The 19,311-nt window shown below is 42.1% G+C and overlaps 1 protein-coding gene across 1 annotated transcript in view; it reads left to right on the top strand.

Annotated features, from left to right (window-relative positions):
* FER1L6 (fer-1 like family member 6) overlaps positions 1-19,311 on the top strand; it is a 105,844-nt gene that overhangs the window by 74,664 nt on the left and 11,869 nt on the right. Inside the window, exons 32-38 of the mRNA XM_036883108.2 lie at positions 3,390-3,560; positions 5,801-5,961; positions 7,839-7,981; positions 10,066-10,154; positions 10,646-10,744; positions 10,968-11,209; positions 12,472-12,635. Of these exons, the coding sequence (XP_036739003.2) occupies positions 3,390-3,560; positions 5,801-5,961; positions 7,839-7,981; positions 10,066-10,154; positions 10,646-10,744; positions 10,968-11,209; positions 12,472-12,635 (1,069 nt within the window). The remainder of the gene's footprint in view (positions 1-3,389; positions 3,561-5,800; positions 5,962-7,838; positions 7,982-10,065; positions 10,155-10,645; positions 10,745-10,967; positions 11,210-12,471; positions 12,636-19,311) is intronic.

The raw sequence follows: 19,311 nt of genomic DNA on the forward strand, positions 1-19,311 counted from the left end.
TTTAGAAACTTACTTAAGTGCACACAGCTCATGAGTGGAGAAGGGCCAGATCTTTGGTCTTTTATCTCCCATCAAAGGGATTTTCCCATCATACCATTTTGCAGCACATTTGAGGTGACTCCTGAAGTAAAAAAGTTGAACCATATCCCCCACTTGTGTTTTGTGTTCCTGCAAAGTGTGTTCAAACACATTGCATTTGTGTGCATTCAGTGAAGGAGGCATTCTCCAGTCCACATCAGCCCTGCCACTCCCACTGGTCCCCTAAGAGGGTGTGTCACACATTCGTGCTCCCTGATTGGCTTGTGTACCTAATGGCTGTTAAGTTTAAAGCCAAGCAGATGTGGGTTTCATTCTGCCATGTAAGGCTGTGTAACTTTATGCAGGTAGCTTGACCTCTCTGATCCTAGTTTTCCTCATGTAAAGCAACAATAATGACATTTAACTCTCAGACATCTTTAGAAATTGAATGTACAGCACCAAGCTCATTGTCTACACTAGCACACAGTCGATGCCAAACACACATCAGTTTCCTTCCACTCCTACTTGGTAATCATTTTAGCAGTGGGTACATCTTAAGGGTATTTAATTCTTATTTCTTGTATAACAAGGAACATGGGATGAAATCTCCATCAGTCTCACTTAAATTCATTTACACATTTGGGATCACTTTCCAGCCTCTGACATTTGATCAGCACCAGCCTCTTATTCTGTAGTGCTCTGAGGAAATGAGGCAATAAATGATCTTGCTTATTCAAATTAAAGAGAATGACAAAAATGACGGTGCCAGAGAAACTTACCCTTATTTCCCTGATCCAGAGACGACCTCTATCATTAGCTGCCGTTTATGTAACAGCACTTCATTTTGCCAAGTGCTTTGCCGTCACTTTTTATTAGCTACTCCCACCACCGTGCCATGAATTAGACCGCTTTTATTACCCTCATTTACAGCTGTGGTAAACAAAGGAGAGGGTGATGGAATATTCCCCGCTGGCATTGCAGAGCCTCTTCCAAACCCTCCATGTGTGGTTGCTTTGTATTTAATTGCTACTCAGGGACAGAAATTGCTGGCCCAATCATGCAGTGTTCCAGCAAGGACAGTGGAGGGCTCTAGTGCCTGACCTGGGGTCCCGGGAATCCCCCTTGGCAACTTCATCCTGTGAGCATGTGACAGGCTCCACCCCCTGATGCTGGAGCATCTTGCCTGCTTTAGTTTCCTTCATAGCCTTTGACATGAATTGATAGGCTATGTGCTCATTAGCTGTCTCCCATCTCCCCACAAGGATGGAAGCTCCATTTGGGCAGGATTTGGTCTAGTTTGTTCAATGCTGTGTCCCCAGAACCTAGGACAGGGCATGGCACAGAGCAGATGCTCAGTAAGTGTGAATGAATGAATGAATGAACAAACAGAATGAGGGACAAATCTTCAGATGGATGGGACCCTGTCACTCCTCATCATCCTGAAGTGGAACATGTCTGCAGTCCCTGATTTTTTTAATAACCACAGTGCTTGACAGGTAGTGGATGTATAATAAATGCCGAGTGAACAAATGAATAAATAAGAGAATGGATGACTGAAGAAAGAAACAATAGGACATCTTTGCTCTGAAGCTTAGAGGTGCTGAATGTTTCCACAAGGCCTAGTTTTTACCCATTTCTGGATACATTCTCTTTTCTCTAACCACCATTGTATCTAGAGAGAGTATTTCATTGACATACAAGTTGGCATAGGCCTAGTTTTCCCTTATGTGACTGAAAGTCCAACCATGGTGAGCTATTTTTTATAGTTTTATAAATGACAGTCCAGTGAAAATTCAGCAGAGGCTAGTCTGTGAGCACACAGCTTGGGGAGATGGACCAGAGCAGCTAAGTCCTCGGTCATGGTTGCCAGGGGGTCAAGCACTTAGTAAGTCTGTCCTCAGTGGCAGCAGCCATGGTGATGGCCAGGCCCAGGGACAGGTGGCTGGAGGCTTCCTTTTGAGATGCCTCCAGAATATCAATTATAGTTTGGAATCTAAATCTTGGAGCCCCAGGGAGGCAATGCCATATGCCTCCAGGCAGAAGACGTAGGATTTCTTCCCTTGCACGGCCATGCCCTGGCTGGCTAGAGCTGCCTCATTTGGATCCAGTTGCTGGAGTTGTCCGACAATTTCTGCTGCTTTCTCTCTGGGGAGGGTTCATTGGCCCTGGGCTGTGTTGTGATGGCTGTCCTAGCCCCCGCGCTGGAGGGTAAGTGGATCTGACCACGGGGACAGCAGCCAGAGGGGACATGCAGGGAAACAATGGCCTTCTGTTCTCCCTTCCTCCCCACCTCCTCTCGGTCCCTTGCTCACAGACCAGCCCACCCCACCCTGTCCTAGGGCAGCCTGAGTTGGGAACAGCTGGAGAAACACTGATGTGCACTGACTTCGTTTTCAAGAAGGCATTTTCCTAAATGAACTGTGATGTGATTCTTAATCGCCTTCTCCAACGCTCAGAGCACGGATAACACATGGCCGCAGGAAATCCAACAGCCTCCTTGCAGCGCCTTGCATGGCTGCGGCATCATGGGAAGAGCTGAGAACTGGGGGTTGGGAGACTGGCACTTCCCCCAGTTTGGGCCTGATTCATGATCCTGGGCAAGTCACTGTGTTCCCCAGATTTCAATTTCCCTATCTATAAAATGAAGAGGTTGGATATGGTGATTACCTGAGATGCCTTACCGTTCAAGGGAACATTTAAGTGTTTCCTCTGTGCGAAGTGAAGTCATCAACAAGGCAGAGATGCAAACGGCAGGGGTCTGTTCTCAAGGGGCTCAGGGTCTTGTGGAGGCGGCATACCTGTTCTGCAGTTCTGTTCTTTGTGACTTCTCATCTTCAATAGGGTTTTCACTTAAAACAAACTCTGCTGGTATTTCCTGATGAAGCAACAATGGAGGGGAAAGGGAATACTAGTTTATTGGGCACCAGCTGAAAACTGGGAAGATTCGTGTGTGTTTTTATATAAACAATATCACATTTAACTGCACTCCTAACGAGGCTGAAGGGGATGAAATGACTTACCAAAGTTTTACAACCAGGAAGCTGCGGGTGCAAAACCAAAATTGGAAATCAATTTGGGAAAACAAAATCCTGTTTGAGAATGACCCGAGGCTTTCCATCTCCATCCCGCTGTCATCCCAGATGACGACTGCAACATAGCCCATAAAAGGGGAGATTATTGGCTAGAAAAAATTGACAAAGGAACTAGAAATTGATTATATCTCAATGAAACATTAGGCCAAATAAATATCCACTAAGCATTAACTGAGTTGCTGAGTGTTTAATGAGTTCATATGGACGGTGGACTACTGGGAAAAAGTTCCCTGTGTTGTCAAATGCCATGGACTCCTGACGCCTCTGTTTGGACGACAGGTCATTTGAGATCCAGGCCACGTTCCCAAAGGAGTCCCTGCTCTCCATCCTGATCTATGACCATGACATGATCGGAACGGATGACCTCATCGGGGAGACCAAGATTGACCTGGAGAATCGCTTCTACAGCAAACACCGAGCCTTCTGTGGCCTGCAGAGCCAGTACGAGATGTGAGTTCTTTCGAAATCCCGTGGAGACACCACTGGTGTTCTGAGACTGTGGCCTCAGGCCGCCACGCTCGGGGAAGGCCGGCCAAGGCTCAGCTTTAGTATCTCAAAATGATTCCAAGCGGCAGGGCTGGCTTGGAGAACCTGTTCACTGCACCTGAAGTTGGCTGGGTTTGGAGTAGCAATTCCCTCAGGGCCTATTGAGGTGTTATCCCTACCTTACAAATGAGGGAGGAGTGGACCCCACTCTCACTCTTTACAAAGATTTTGAATTCTGCTTAATTTTAAAATGTAGAGTACCTCTTGATCTTTTTAAAAGTATGCTTTATCAGATATCTTAAGAAAAAACAAAAATATCTCAAATTTCAGCCAGGAGAACACATTAGTTTTCCATGTTATAATTTTAGAAATACTTTTCCTGAATACAAAATGATATACATTCATTTTAGAAAATCAGGGAAATACAAAAAGTACAAAATAATGCTCAAATTATTATGCTCAGAGATAACATGTAACAAATTTATGTATTTCCTTTTAGTATTTTTCCTGCTGTTTTCCCCTAAGGTGGGCCTTATTCTACCCATGCAATTTTGAAAACTGCTTGTTGCACTTACCCTTATATCGTAAGCATTCTATAATGTCACTAAACATTTCCTGAAATCATTATTTTAATAGCTCTGTGGTGGTCCGTCATACGAATTTATTATTAAATGAAATAACCAGCTTGTCTCTGTGAACTTTAGAACATTTATACTTTTCTTTTTTATCCTATTAGAAATATTGTTGCTATGAACACTGGCCTACTTGCACAGCTTTCTGCCAATTCCCTCAGTAGACATGGATTATTCCATTATAAGGCATGCACATTCTAAGGATTGTTACATGTATGTCTAAATTGCTCTCCAGAGGGTTGTATCATTTTAGACTCTCTTTAACACAGTCTGCCTGTTTCCTCCATGGCATAATTTTCAGATGAGTCTCTACTGCTGGTCTATTTCTCTCTGAGCCTGGAAAGTCAGTTCATTTTGGGGGCTCTAGTGATTGTATGAGCCACCTGGGTATTTGCATCATTCTCAAGTACCTGAGAGGGTACCATTCAGAGAACGATTTTAGCTGTCCTCACTCCGAAGTCAGTGAGGAAGCCACAGCAGATGTGATGCGTCTTCTCTTCAGAAGAATTTTCTGATGGTGGAACTACCAGGGAGCAGAACAGTTTAGTCAAAGGAGTTGTAACCTTTGTTCACTGAAGGTTAAAAATAGACACAAGCATGTATTTCTGGGGAGGCCTATGTATGGCTCAGGGCCTGGCTGGGATGAACTTTTCAGAATCCATGTATCTCTGGATGTAGGAGATACTGCTACAGTAGCATGTAGGAAAACTGCTTTACAGCTATGTTTTGATTTACTTAAATGCTTAAACAAGTTAACTTCTGATTAATCTGGTGTCCCAATGGGCAGAAAAATCTAAGCTTATCTTGGTCATGGCTCATAGGGGGACATTCATTGCAAGTTAATAATCTTTAACCTAATAGCTAATTTTTAAGGGAGGAAGGAGTTGGAAAGATTTAGAAACTCACCACCAGGAAAATCACTGATTAGAGAAACAGCATGTCAAGACTTTTTACCTGTGACATGAATCTCCAATATGATTTTGACGGGGGTGGAGAGGGGAAGAAAGAAGCAAAGAAATTGGAAGACTGAACCAGGCTTAGAATAAGTAGAAGGTGGCTAGTCGGCTAGGAACAGAACAAAAACTAAACAAAAACTACATGCAGTGAAATTCACAGAAACAGAAAGCAGATTGATGTTTGCCAAAGGCTGAGGGGAGGTGGGACAAGGAATAACTACTTAATGGGTGCAGGATGGAAAATTTCTGGAACCAGATAAAGGTGGTTGCAGAACATTATGAGTGTACTAAATGGTACTGAATCGGTCAACTTTAAAATGGTCAGTTTTATGTGAATTTCATTTAAAAATTTTTTAAAGTTATATTTCTTAAAAAAATCAAAACTGCCTGTAAAGGATTCTTATGCCAAGTCATACAAGCATATATATTGAGAGACATTGACCAGAAAAGAGGAAACAAAACAACCAAAACCACTAGCCTCCAGTGTATAAGACGGCAAGAAAAATGTGACAGATACCACCGATCATACTTAGGTGGCTCTCATAGTGGGGACCTCGAGTGTGTCCTCCCAGGGGAAGCCAGGCCTCACTCTTTCTCTCCTTCCCCCCCTTTCCAGAGAAGGATACAATGCCTGGAGGGACACATCCAAACCCACCGAGATCCTCATCAAGCTCTGCAGAGACAACAAGTTGGACGGACCCTACTTTTTTCCCGGGAAAATACAGATAGGGAACCAGGTGTTTTCTGGAAACACAGTCTTCACCAAGCAGGACACTGGTAACCTTCCACAATGTATCCTGCTGACATTGCTCTTCTTTTGAAAAGCTTACTTCTGGTGGTATTTGTGACTAGGGACAGTGGTCATTTATTGTAAAAGTAATGCATGGTAAAAAATATGGAAAAGTAAGGGGTAGAATGAAAATCACTCATAATCCCCAAATTCAGAGATAAGCATGTGGCATACTGGTGTATTTCTTACAGTCTTTGTGTGTGTGTGTGTGTACTATGTCACATTTCTTTTTTACAGAATTGTAAATGTACCATACATAGTTTTGTATCCTGCATTTTGTATTTCCAATAGATTATGACTATTTTCCTTTATTCTTTGGAACAGTCAATGATAATGTTCCAGTCTATGGTCATATCAATCATTTACAATCGTGTATTTTTATGTAATGACACTTAATACTATCATGAACATCCTTGCACCTATTTTTACACATTTTTGTTATTTCTGTAGTATAGATCAGATAAGTAGGATTATTGTGTTGGAAGGTAGATAATTACCTTAAAATGAATATTATGTAAAATGAATAATTGGACACAACTCAAATTATCCCTGTTTGGGATATAGTTGTTATACTAACAAGTTTCAACACCAGGAAGTAGATTTTCTATATGAGCATCATGGGGCATACTAGGAAGGTCCCAGAAAGGTTTTCGTCAATTTAGGATGAGGAAAAAAGCCACTTTTACTTCAGTGATACAGAATAATTCTTGCACTGTCACCCCAACTCTATTTATCACCCTACTTGATGCTTCAAAATGGCCTCTGTATGGGGTAGTGTTTCTGATGCATTGAGCCCAATTCAAGACGTGCTATAGGATGTTTTGACACTGTTATGCTGATCACACCACTTTGATGCCAAAATTTCTTTTTACCTTGTCATTTTGACATTAAGAACCCCTTGAAAGTTCTTGCATGCAGAGTAATTGACAGTTAGATAGTGTATTAATGACATAATAATGAATTTCTGTTCAGAAAAAGATTTTTTTTCACAATATAGTGTATTAAATCAATTCAGTTCCTTAGTCAATAGCCTACGTTTTCATGATTAAACAACTTTTTCCTACCCAAAATCTGAAATTATGTTCATCAAGATTAGATCTTAGATGATTAAGCTATATGACAAAGATCTAGTTCGTTGATTATGTATTTATCCCCATCAACTTCTACTAATTGTAATTATTACTATTGGGAGATTCTTTTTGTGGCCTTTTTTTGAAACTGAGTTCAACTTTCCTGTGTCCAATTTAGCCATTCTGAGCTTTGTCGAGATTTAATTATTCCAACACTTTTTGTCCTATTTCATGAGTATTGTTTTTACTAGTAGTTTTTACTGTGTATTACCTTTTTTGCTAAAATGAAAGATCAGAGAACCTTTCCTGCTGGCAGGTGTGGGTAGGAGGGCAATCCCAGGCAATAATGAGAGAAGACAAGAAGATAGCCATAGACATGTATCGCACCCATTTCCTCACCTTGTCTCCCCATGCCCTCTCACACTGTGGCGTGAACAGTTTTGTATCTCCAGGAAACCTACCCCCTCTAGTGACTTGAAACCAAGCTTGTAATCCCTAGATTCTAGAGGAATCTGGCTGAAGGGATGAAGGGAGCCCTGTATTCCCAGACCCGTGCCTGCTTCTAGCTTCCTGACTCATTGCACTTCCTGCTCTCCAAAGCCTCCCCCCACTCTACCCCATACTGTTTCCCATCTTTGTCCTCTTCTCATTTGGTGTCTTTTCTCTCTTTGTGCCCTGGTATATTTAAACGAACCTTTAAGGGAGTGTTTGAAAATGCATCTGACAGCCCATCACTGTTTCCTTACAGGAACTCACGTCTGACAAGTCTCTTTATTTTTCTCTCTTCCATGCAGATGAGATGGTGGAGTCCTATGAGCACTTGGCCCTCAAGGTTCTACACTCTTGGGAGGATATCCCGGGGGCTGGGTGTAGGCTGGTTCCTGAGCACATAGAAACTCGGCCCCTGTACCACAAGGATAAGCCAGGAATGGAGCAGGTAATGGCCAAGACAGTTCTGGCCCCAGCAGCAGTGTTCACCCCCAGGGAATGTGACATTTACCCTAAAATTTCATTTTGTGTTCCCTATAGTAAGGGTTCTCAACCAGGGACAATTTGCCCCTGCCCCCTCCTCCCTGGACATTTAGTGATGTCTGAAAATATTTTTGGTTGTCTTAAGCGGGTGGGAGTGCAGCTGACATCTAGTGGGTAGAAGTCAGAGCCACTACTAAACATGCGCTGCACAGGACAGCCTCTGCAACAGAGAATGATTCAGCCCATAATGTCAAGAATGCTGAGGTTAAGAATTTCTGCTCTAAAGTCAAAGTTGGATTTAGTGCTTTGTCCTTTAGTGCTTATCCAACTCTTTTGGAAGATCCCTGATATCTAAGAAACTGCAAAGCCCAAGACCTTGTCCAAAATCAGCATTATTAAGAGCCTTCTGGGTGCTAAGCACTTCACATAAGTTGTCTCACCTAATTAGGATGACCATAGAACTGTTTATCCAAACGGTATGGCCACTGTGAGAGTGAAAGAGGACACTTTTGCTAATGAAGCTGGTCCACAGAGCATACATCCAGATTTTGCTAGACGAACAGGGGTGTGTGGGTTACCTAACCCTTATTCCTTACTACCACCCGATGGTGTACTTACGTAGGATCCTTACTTTTAAGATGAGAAAATTGAGACTCAGAGAGTTTAAGTAATATGCTCAGTGTTACTCAGCTGGTAAGCATTAGGCTGGTATTTAACCCAGGCAGTTTCGGTCCCTGATCCTGCCCCAGCTCTGTGTGCGCTCACTGTGCAGCTTGGGCAAAGCCCACGAGCTTGACTATCATGGGGCAGGAACACCCCCCTGGCCACCCCAGCAGTGTGGGGGTTAAATCTGGTGATAGCATGTGTGTGGGAGTATCTTGAAGGATAATCTTTTATTAGATGTGGAAGTTTATGTTTCCTGAAATTTACTACCAGATGCTTGAAATCTTTAGGTTACTGGTATACTTCATTTTACCTGTCACATGTGGCTTTTTGGTTAAACGTGGTTGTTCCTGTCTCTTGAGAGGCCCTAGGGCTGGAAACCTCCACTGAATTGGCTCTTCTTTTCCCAAATGCTAACTCTTTGCTTATGTTGTTCCTTGCCCTAGAAAGCCTTTTTCTTTTCTAGCCAAAGCCCCTTCTTCATCCAAACCCTACAAATCCTTCCCCCTCCATTGGAAGCCCCACTTAGTTCATACAAAATCTTTCCTGACCACCCCAACCCTTTTGATCACTCACCTTCTCATCTGAGCGGATGGAGTACTTAGAATGTATGCAGCTCAGCTGAGCATGGACTCCACTGGAACTTATCCCTGTGCAGGCTCTCAACTCCCTGCAACAGGGTAAATTCTGATGTGTGGAGTCCACAGCAATGGAGGGAGGCTCTACTCTGCACTTAATGAGCCACAGGACTTCAGATCATTTCTTTGACTTCTCTAAGCCTTAGCCTTTATGTGTACCACAGAAGTATGGCTGGGGTGAGCATTAATGGAGATAATGGATGATAAGTTACCAACCATGAAGCATGATACTTCTAACAGATAGTATTATCTTTTTAATCCTTAGAAGTTTATTTTAAAAAGGCATGGTCTCTGGGGTCAACAGAAAGTGTTGAATCCAGACTCTGCTATATATGTCTGTGTAAAAATGGCCAAGCATATGCCAAGTAGAAATAATAGCATCTACTCAGTGGTCATATTGGGAGAATTAATGAGATAATGCTTATTAAGTGCATAGACTGTGTGTACCACATAGTAGGTGCTTAATAAGGATTTTTCTTGCCTTTCCCCCACCACATAGTAGGTGCTTAATAAGGATTTTCTTGCCTTTCCCCTACTCTTAATATATGCTCTAATTCTTAATAAAATTGTGTAAGTTCTCTTTGTCAACAAATATTCTAAATATGATGATATCAACATTATTGCATTATATTATGTTAGATATCTAATATCCATTTCTAGTAAAGGGTGTTATTAAAACTGTGAATGGTCAGTTGCCAATGTAGTACCTCCTTCCCAAAGTTAAAGGAGGCCTTCTTTTCTTAACAAGGGCCGCCTGCAGATGTGGGTGGATATGTTTCCTAAAGATATGCCTCAGCCTGGACCTCCTGTTGATATTTCACCAAGACAACCCAAAGGGTAAGTCTCTGGCAGTCCCACTATCAGAGGAAGAGGCCATGGTAGCAGATTAAAGATCATGACACTTGATCAGTCACACTGATTGTTACACTGTAACATAAGTTACATCGATCCCTTGGCACCTGATAGTCATACCTCACTTTCCACTTGGCCATTACAGCAGGGGGTGAGTGGTGGGGATGGTAGCAGTGGTGGTGCTTGAGATGGTGGCCCCTGTTTTATGGTAGTGACTACTGAGCTTCAACATTCTTCAGTATTCTGAAAAATGTGGGTTAGTGGAAGGCAGATCTGCTCAGAGAAATTCATGTACTGGGTGATTCCGGCTGGGACACATGGTCTTGATGGAACCAAGACCTTGAGTGTTGCTGTTTTTGAGCTTTGCAAAGTTGAAGAAGCTTATAGACTCAAAGCAATACCAGAATCACACAGACACCAGCTGACTCAGTTCTCGAGGTCTTCAGCCTCATGCTGCCTTCCTTTATTTATCCCAGGTATGAATTGAGAGTAACCATCTGGAACACTGATGATGTCATCTTAGAAGATGAGAATATCTTCACAGGACAAAAATCAAGTGATATTTATGTTAAAGGGTAAGGTCACCAACAAACTCATCCATCCACCTCTTTAACCCCCAACCAAACCTATGCCTCATGGAAGATATTCCACTCACATCCCATGAAGGGAACCCATCCTTCTCATCTCATTAGATAAGGTCACTTTCCTGGTCTTAACTGGTCATTTTGCTAAGAATTATTATCCTATGCCTAAAGAGTGAACTCTGAGTATTCAATTTTTTTCTCTACCTTTATGCAGGTGGATAAAGGGTTTGGAAGATGACAAGCAGGAGACAGATGTGCATTACAACTCCCTAACTGGAGAGGGGAACTTCAACTGGCGCTTCCTGTTTCCGTTACAGTATCTCCCAGCTGAGAAGCAAATGGTCATTACCAAGAGGGAGAACATCCTCTCCTTGGAGAAGACGGAGTGTAAGACACCAGTCGTGTTGGTGCTCCAGGTTTGGGATTTTGAAAGGCTGTCCTCAGATGACTTTCTGGGTAAGGCCGTGGCTTCATCAAGCTCATATTAATGTTAGAGTTTTGTCTCAGCCTCTGGAGAGCTTGGTCCAATTTAGCTACAAGGATAATAATTTCAGGTCTATTTGTGAGAGCCAAAAATTGAAACACTCAAAATAGCCATTAATAAGAGAATAGCTGAAGAAGTTACAGTGCATCCCTAAGGTGAGAGATACATATTCAAACAGACTTAAGTTGATCTTTGCTCTACCGCTAAGAAGTTCAGTTTTCAGCTAATTACTGGTCTCTGTATTTCAGTTTTCCTAATCGCAAAATGGGGATAGCAATATTACATACCTTAGAGGGTGCTGGGAGCTGTAAACATGAAAATATAATTTGAAAACTAAGCACAGTGCCTCACACATAGTAAGCACTCAATAAGTGACAACGCTACAGCCATTAAAATAGAATGTTTAATGTGTTGGATAGTTGTGCAGGATGCATTAAATGAAAAAAAAGAGTATAAAAAAAACCCTCCTTTCTGTAAAATATATGTTTATATGTATAGAAAGAAGAGATAGTCAGAGGTAGGCAAAGAAACAAATGAAATATGGATGAGAACTAATAGATAGAGCAGCAGTCAGTTTTGTGGGGATGGAATTATGGAAAATTTTCTGTCAATTTTTTGCCTATGAGCATGCTCTGAATGTTAGCAATGAATACTGCTTTTGAAATAGGGGAAAGTTATTAAAGAGAAAAATAAATAATGCTCTCACAGGTAAAATACGTAATTATCGTATCCTGCCTTATATTTATTCCTTGAAAATACATTCTTGAGAGCCCACCAAGGTCTTGGAGAGTAGCTACAAAGACAATAAGACTTTCTCCCGACCTGGGGGAGTTCAGTGGCCTCAAAGAAGGAGGTGAGGTTGGGGGAGGAGGTCCCCATAGGCCGACCTGTGCTAGGGCAGGGTAAGCTCAGAGAACATGCACGTAATCCAGGTCACACTCAGAGAGCTGACATGGTGCCCAGCAGTAATGACATCTACAACTGAGGTTTGAAAGTTACATATTGTAGCTTCGCCCTTGTCTTCTACCTGCCCCCACATTATTAATGCTTTGGGGACCCCAAATGTGTCTTGGTCATATTTGTATCCACAATACCTAGCACATGCTAGCGATGCAATGTGGTGCTAAATGAATGACGAATGAATGAATGAATGAATTGGGTGGATGGGTGGGTGAATGAGGATGGTGATGGATTTTTAAATCCTTCTGTAACTTCTAAGGGCATCTCTCCACAGGTTCCCTGGAAATGAACCTCAATAGTTTCCCCCGAGCAGCCAAGACTGCCAAAGCCTGTGATCTCACCAAGTTTGAAAATGCAGGTGAGGAGAACAAGATCTCCATTTTCCAGCAAAAGCGTGTTCGGGGCTGGTGGCCTTTCACTAAAAGCAAAGAACTCACGGTAAGTGGCAGCTACAGGAGGTAGGGTTGGCAGGGGGGAGGCAACGGACATAATGTTTTTTTAATGAGTCATTTTGTGAACTTCAAGTCAAGTGCCTTGAAATGACATACAGCCTGTAGGGCAAAGGTTCTGCTGAGAAGCAAGAATTTTGAAAACTATAAATGCATCAAGCCTTTCACCTTTCAGCGTTTTTTATTTAATAGCCATCTATGTCAGGGTGGTTTAGATTCCTCTTGGCTTGAGCTTGTGCCTCTGGCATTAATTTTTTTTTTCAACATTTCTTGAAATTATGCATGAAGTCCTGACTTATATATAATTTTAACAGAACTACCTCATTCTTTCACTCAAATGTGAGATTCAATTTCAAAAGAGATCCACGCTCTTAAAACTTCCTCCAGGGGGCGAGAGTAGGAAGAGCCATGATCCGTTTCTTGCATCGCCAACTTGGTTCAATATTTTAAAAGCAGTGTTAGTGGAATGGTGAAGGCAGAAGTGGATTAGCTCGGACTGGAGAGCGGTGTCGGGGAGGAAAGTTTCCCTCCACCCTTCAAAGTCCTTCTGTTGCTGGGTAGTCCCATCTGGGGAGGCCTCTCCCTGTGTGCTAGGCACGCCTTCAACGGAGGGGGGAGGGGGGCTCTTGACCCTGTTTGGCAATTTGTGAAGAGGTTGAACGAGGGCAGGTAAGAGAGGATGTCATCACAGTGAAGGTCGTAGACAAGAGTCAGTGTCCTGTGGGGCCAGGCGAAGTGGCTCCTTTACTCCTGCAGCCATCTAGGCAGGAGAGAGCAAGTGAGAACAGAGGGAGAAAGGGAGGCCCACTGAACTCCAGCTTGGCATAGGGCAAATTCCTGGCCAACTCCTAAAGCCAGGGCCACCCGGCGTCCAGTATTGGCTTGACTTTGCACAGCGTGGGAACTGTGTCCCTACTACCCCATGGGTTGGGAGCTGGGAACACTGGATGGAGTGAGTTTTATGTTCTGGGAACTTCCCAAAGCAAAGGAAAAGACACATTCAGGCAGGCTGCTAAAGAACATGATTGAAGGGCCACAGTTCTATCTGGGTCACCCAGACGAAGGAAAAGTACAAGATCCACCCCCCCCCCCACTCAGAGGTCTGCACAGCTGCGTCCCTGCTTGTTGGAAATAAAACGGGAAGAAAAGGATTGCATTAAATGAAATAGCAAAGTCACAAAGACATTTATTACTGGTGGAGGATCTCTTGGAACTGATTAAGGTCCAGACCCTTGTCTTAGTCTCAAGAACTATTTCAGAGACAAAGCAAAAGAGGCACCAGGCAGGTTTTATTTAAAGGGACAGTACACACTCAGACAGGAGTGCGGGCAACCTCAGAGAGGGGGCGTGCTTACCGGTTTAGCTTTGGGTTTTATAGGGCCTTTTGGGTAGGGGTTGGTATAAGGCATGATGTATACAGGTGGTTAATATTTCCTTTGAAGTTTTTGTCCTAAGAATAGGGTTATTTAGGTGACTGTGTAGATATGAATCTCGGCATTATTTATCCACATAGGTTCGTTTTCACTCCAAAGGTCTGTCTTCTGTCCTGGTTACAATGTCACTTAATTGATTAAGGTGATTGGAAGAAGGGAGAACAGCATAAAGGTTAAGTTAGAGAATAAACTAGGCCTTTGTTCACAGGCTAACTAGATTTTTACAGTGGCATGACCCTTGTCCCATGTCCCTGCTCTGTCTCACTTACAGCTATTCTAGGAATTAAATTGACATGAGACAGATTAACAGGAGAAAACTAAATTTAATTATGTACATGGAATCCACACAGAAATGAGATTCCCAGGGCAGTCAGATTCCCAGGACATATAAAACGAGGTATATATGTCATCCTGAACTAGGGAAAAGGGGCTGGGGGTCCTGGACTTCAAAGGGAAGGAAAACAATTCAGACGAAGAATGGAAAGAGTAAACGTTTAGTAAATACATGTTTGCTGGGCCATCTAGAAACAGTGGGGTACAGAGAGGACTTTGATCAGACAGGCTCCTCCCTGCCCTCCACGCCTAGTTCATCTTACACTGTAGTCATCTCTGGTGGTAGCTGCCTTCCTGGGCAGGTCCTCCATCTAAATTCTCTTTACAGGGAGAAGGTCAAAGTTTCTTCCTTAGTCTTTTGGGCCTTGATTGTTTTTAGCTCAATATACTCTGCATGCCAAAGTAGCACATTTGGGGGCAGTCTGTCCTTGGCCTCTTGTATTTTTTTATATATAGCAATAGTCTTACAACTCCTTTTGGGTTTCTGGACCCCAATTCCAGTGTGTGTGTCAGGGGGTGAGGCGATCTTCCCGTACAACACCAAGCAATTCTCAAACACCAGTAGGGTGTCTGAGAACTCAATTCTGCGGCCATCTGCCTGGAGCAGCACCAGATTCCGCAGGTTAAGGGGTCTGTCCTATAAGACTGCCCTCCACTCCCCACTCCCGACTCCAGTCACAAGCCCCAGGCTGTTACCTGTGCTTCTGACCTGCCAGCTACAGATTGGAGGTTCCCACAACCTACCCCTTGGGTTCCATTAATTTGTTAGAGTGGCTCGCAGAACTCAAGAAAGCACTTATGTTTACCACTTAATAAAGGATACTGTAAAGGATACAAGTTAATGGCCAGATGGAGAAATATGCAGGGCAGGGTCCCAAATAAAGGTGTTTCTTCTATCCTTGTGGAGTTTGGGGCCTGGCTCAGGGGCATGTGGAAGCTTTCTGGCTCCCCAAGTGTAGAACCTCTCTGACAGAGAAGCAGGATGCAAGACAGCAATAAGCTCTTCTCAGGGGTTTTTATGAGGGCTTCAGTGCATAGTCATAATTGACTAAATCATTAGCTTTTGGCTAATTCAACCTCCAGCCCCAGCCGTTGGGTGAGGGTCTAAAAGTCTCATATTAGCATGATGAGACACTCATTTTACCTTTAAGGCTCTGAAGTGTTTTCAGAAACTGTGGATGAAGACCAAATATACCTGGAAAATAATATATTTGATCATCTGAATGACAAAATATGTATTTCTTATAACTCATTATATTGCACCCTTACAATGGGAAATAAGCCTGTGGAGACAGCCTATGTAGAGTCTTTAGAAGCCTTCACAACTTCATCTTTCACTCCTCCCTGCTCAAACCATGCCAACCGTCCTCAACTATTGCTGTCCCCAGTCACTTCCTGCTCCTTCCCATACCCCTGCTTATCTCTGGACTGGTGCTTCTGCCTGGAATGCCTCGGCCCCCTTCTCCTTGGGAAAAACTCCTCTTTAAGTATTGTGAGACTCTTTTCAGCAGTCACCTCCTCTGGCTTTCCCAGATGCCCTAGGCTGGGATAGGCTTCCCCTGTCATGCTTCCACAGCTCTTCTTGCAGATTTGTAATTGTCTGGAGGTGTCATGGTTCTGCGGTGAGCAACCTGAGTTCAGAAAAGGTATTTTTTTCCTTTCTGAATTTTCATTATCTAACATGGTGACTGGTACATAGTAAATGCTTAATAAATAGTTATAGAATGAATTGATTAATTCAGGAACAATTAAGACATCGACTCTAGCATCAAAGAAAGTATATGATTTCCTTCTCTTTTTACTCAGTGTACTGAGCACATGGGAAGAGTTCAAATATCCTTTGAGAATGAATACATCAGCACACACTGACTTATATGATTATCTAAGTGTCACCTTAGAAACCAGAGAGTAATGTCCTAAAGATATAGGACAGAGGACAAGTAGATTTTAACAGTGGTTCAGAGGATACAGATGGTTTGTTTGGGGACATAGTGACAATGGATGAAGTGTTGTTTAGGCTGTGACAGTCTGTTTTCCTAGACTGTAGTAAGTATTGCACCGGCATGACTAGTTGTGTGAGACGAGGCTAGTTAGTGAACTTCTCTGTGCTTTAGCTTCCATTTCTACAGAATGGGTATTGATAATATATACATGTCTTATGGAGTTTTAGCACATAAAAGAGTTAATATTGAGATAGAGCAGAGACAGGATACAAGCATCATGATTAATTTTCCAAAAAAGCCAATACATAAACAGTATAGAAAGAGCAGGCAAGATTCTATCTTAAGGCTAAGATTCTATTTTAAAAACCAGGAAGTAAGGAAGTAAGATTCTTAACATATTCTTTAGCAAACCGGACAATAACTCAACCCACTTTGGGAGCAGGGTGGGCAGACTGATATGTTTCCAGAGGGAAGCCACTGTCCTGGGGAGGAACCAGATCAATAAATTTCTTGTGTTAAGTTTATTTTGCAGAATTAGCTGGAGGACTGATAATAGAGGATAGGAGACATGGTGTCTCACCAGAGATAAGCATCTTGAGACCACTTGACAAGTCTACACCCCCTGGCCCTTTGTCACATTCCTGAAAAATGCTCAAAACCGAGGAACCCCAGCCTTTTTGTGTACTGCCTCTCTGAGAAAAGTACACCTGCACTTTTTCTTCTTTATTATTATATTTATTTATTTATTTATTATTAATTTTTATTAAGGTATCATTTGATATACACTCTTAAGAAGGTTTCACATGAAAAACATGGTAGATAATATATTTACTCATATTACCAAGTCCCCCCCACACCCCAATGAAGTCACTGTCCATCAGTGTACTAACACGCTACAGAGTCACTACTTGTCTTCTCTGTGCTACACTGCCACCCCAGCACACCATGTATACCTATCATAATACCCCTCAATCCCCACCACTCCTCACCTTTGGTAATTGCTAGCCCCTTCTTGGAGTCTGCTGCTGTTTTGTTCCTTCAGTTTTGCTTTGCTGTTATACTTCACAAATGAGTGAAAAAAAACTGGCTTATTTCACTGAACATAATACCCTCTAGCTCCATCCATTTTGTTGCAAATAGAAGGATTTGTTTCCTCTGATGGCTGAATAATATTCTATTGTGTATATGTACATCTTCTTAATCCATTCATCCACTGATGGACACTTAGGTTGCTTCCATTTCTTGGCTATTGTAAATAGTGCTGCGATAAACATAGGGGTGCATCTGTCTTTTTTAATCTGAGATCTTATTTTCTTTGGGTAAATTCCTAGGAGTGGAATGCCTGGGTCAAATGGTATTTCTATTTTTAGTTTTTTGAGGAACCTCCATACTTCTTTCCACAATGGTTGAACTAATTTACATTCCCACTAGCAGTGTCAGAGGGTTCTCCTTTCTCCACATCCTCGCCAGCATTTGTTGTTCCTTGTCTTTTGGATGTTGGCCGTCTTAACTGTGTGATATCTCATTGTGGTTTACTTTGCATTTCCCTGATAATTAGCGATGTGGAGCATCTTTTCATGTGCCTATTGGCCATCTGAATTTCTTCTTTGGAGAATTGTCTGTTCATGTCCCCCGCCCATTTTTTCATTGGGTTATTTGCTTTTTGAGTGTTAAGGCATGTGAACCCCTTGTCGGATATGTCATTTACAAATATATTTTCCCATACTGTAGGATGCCTTTTTGTTCTACTGATGGTGTCCTTTGCTGTACAGAAGCTTTTTAGGTTGATGTAGTCCTATTTGTTCATTTTTGCTTTTGTTTCCCTTGCCCAAGGAGATATGTTCAGGAAACAGTTGCTCATGTTTATATTCAAGAGATTTTTGACTATGTTTTCTTCAAAGACTTTAATGGTTTCATGACTTAGATCCAGGTCTTCAATCCATTTTGAATTTACTTTTTTGTATGGGGTTAGATAATAATCCAGTTTCATTCTCTTGCATGTAGCTGTCCAGTTTTGCCAACACCAGTTGTTGAAGAGGCTGTCATTTCCCCATTGTATATCCATGGCTCCTTTATCATATATTAATTGACCATGTATGCTTGGGTTTATATCTGGGCTCTCTAGTCTGTTCCATTGGTCTATGAGTCTGTTCTTGTGCCAGTACTAAATTGTCTTGATTACTGTGGATCTGGATTATTATCTAACCCCATACAAAAAAGTAAATTCAAAATGGATTGAAGACCTGGATCTAAGTCATGAAACCATAAAACATAGATGCAAAAATACTCAACAAAATATTTGCAAACTAAATTCAAAAGTACATCAAAAATATCATCCATCATGATCAAGTAGGATTTATTCCAGGGATGCAAGGATGGCACAACATTCGAAAATCCATCAACAAAAAGAAGGACAAAAACCACACAATCATCTCCATAGATGCTGAAAAAACATTCAACAAATTTCAACATCCATTGATGATAAAAACTCTCAACAAAATGGGCATAGAGAGCAAGTAGAGCTTGAAGTCAGGGAGCATAATCCCCCCACCTTTATTCTTTCTTCTTAGGATTGCTTTGGCTATTTGGGGTCTTTTGTAGTTCCATATGAATTGAACTATTTGCTCTAGTTTGTTGAAGAATGCTGTTGGTATTTTGATAGGGATTGCATTGAATCTGTAGATTGCTTTAGGCAGGATAACCATTTTGAAAATATTGATTCTTCCTATCCATGAGCATGGGCTGTATTTCCATTTATTGGTGACTTCCTTAATTTCTCTCATGAATGTCTTGTAGTTTTCAGGGCATAGGTGTTTTACCTCCTTGGTTAGGTTTATAACATGTGCACTTGAGAAAAATGTGTCTCCTGCTGCTTTTGGATGGAGTGTTCTGTAGGTGTCTGTTAGATCCATCTGTTCTAATGTATTGTTTAGTGCCTCTGTCTCCTTACTTATTT

The sequence above is a fragment of the Manis pentadactyla genome, chromosome 3 (assembly GCF_030020395.1).
Source record: "Manis pentadactyla isolate mManPen7 chromosome 3, mManPen7.hap1, whole genome shotgun sequence".
In the NCBI taxonomy this organism is placed as follows: domain Eukaryota; kingdom Metazoa; phylum Chordata; class Mammalia; order Pholidota; family Manidae; genus Manis; species Manis pentadactyla.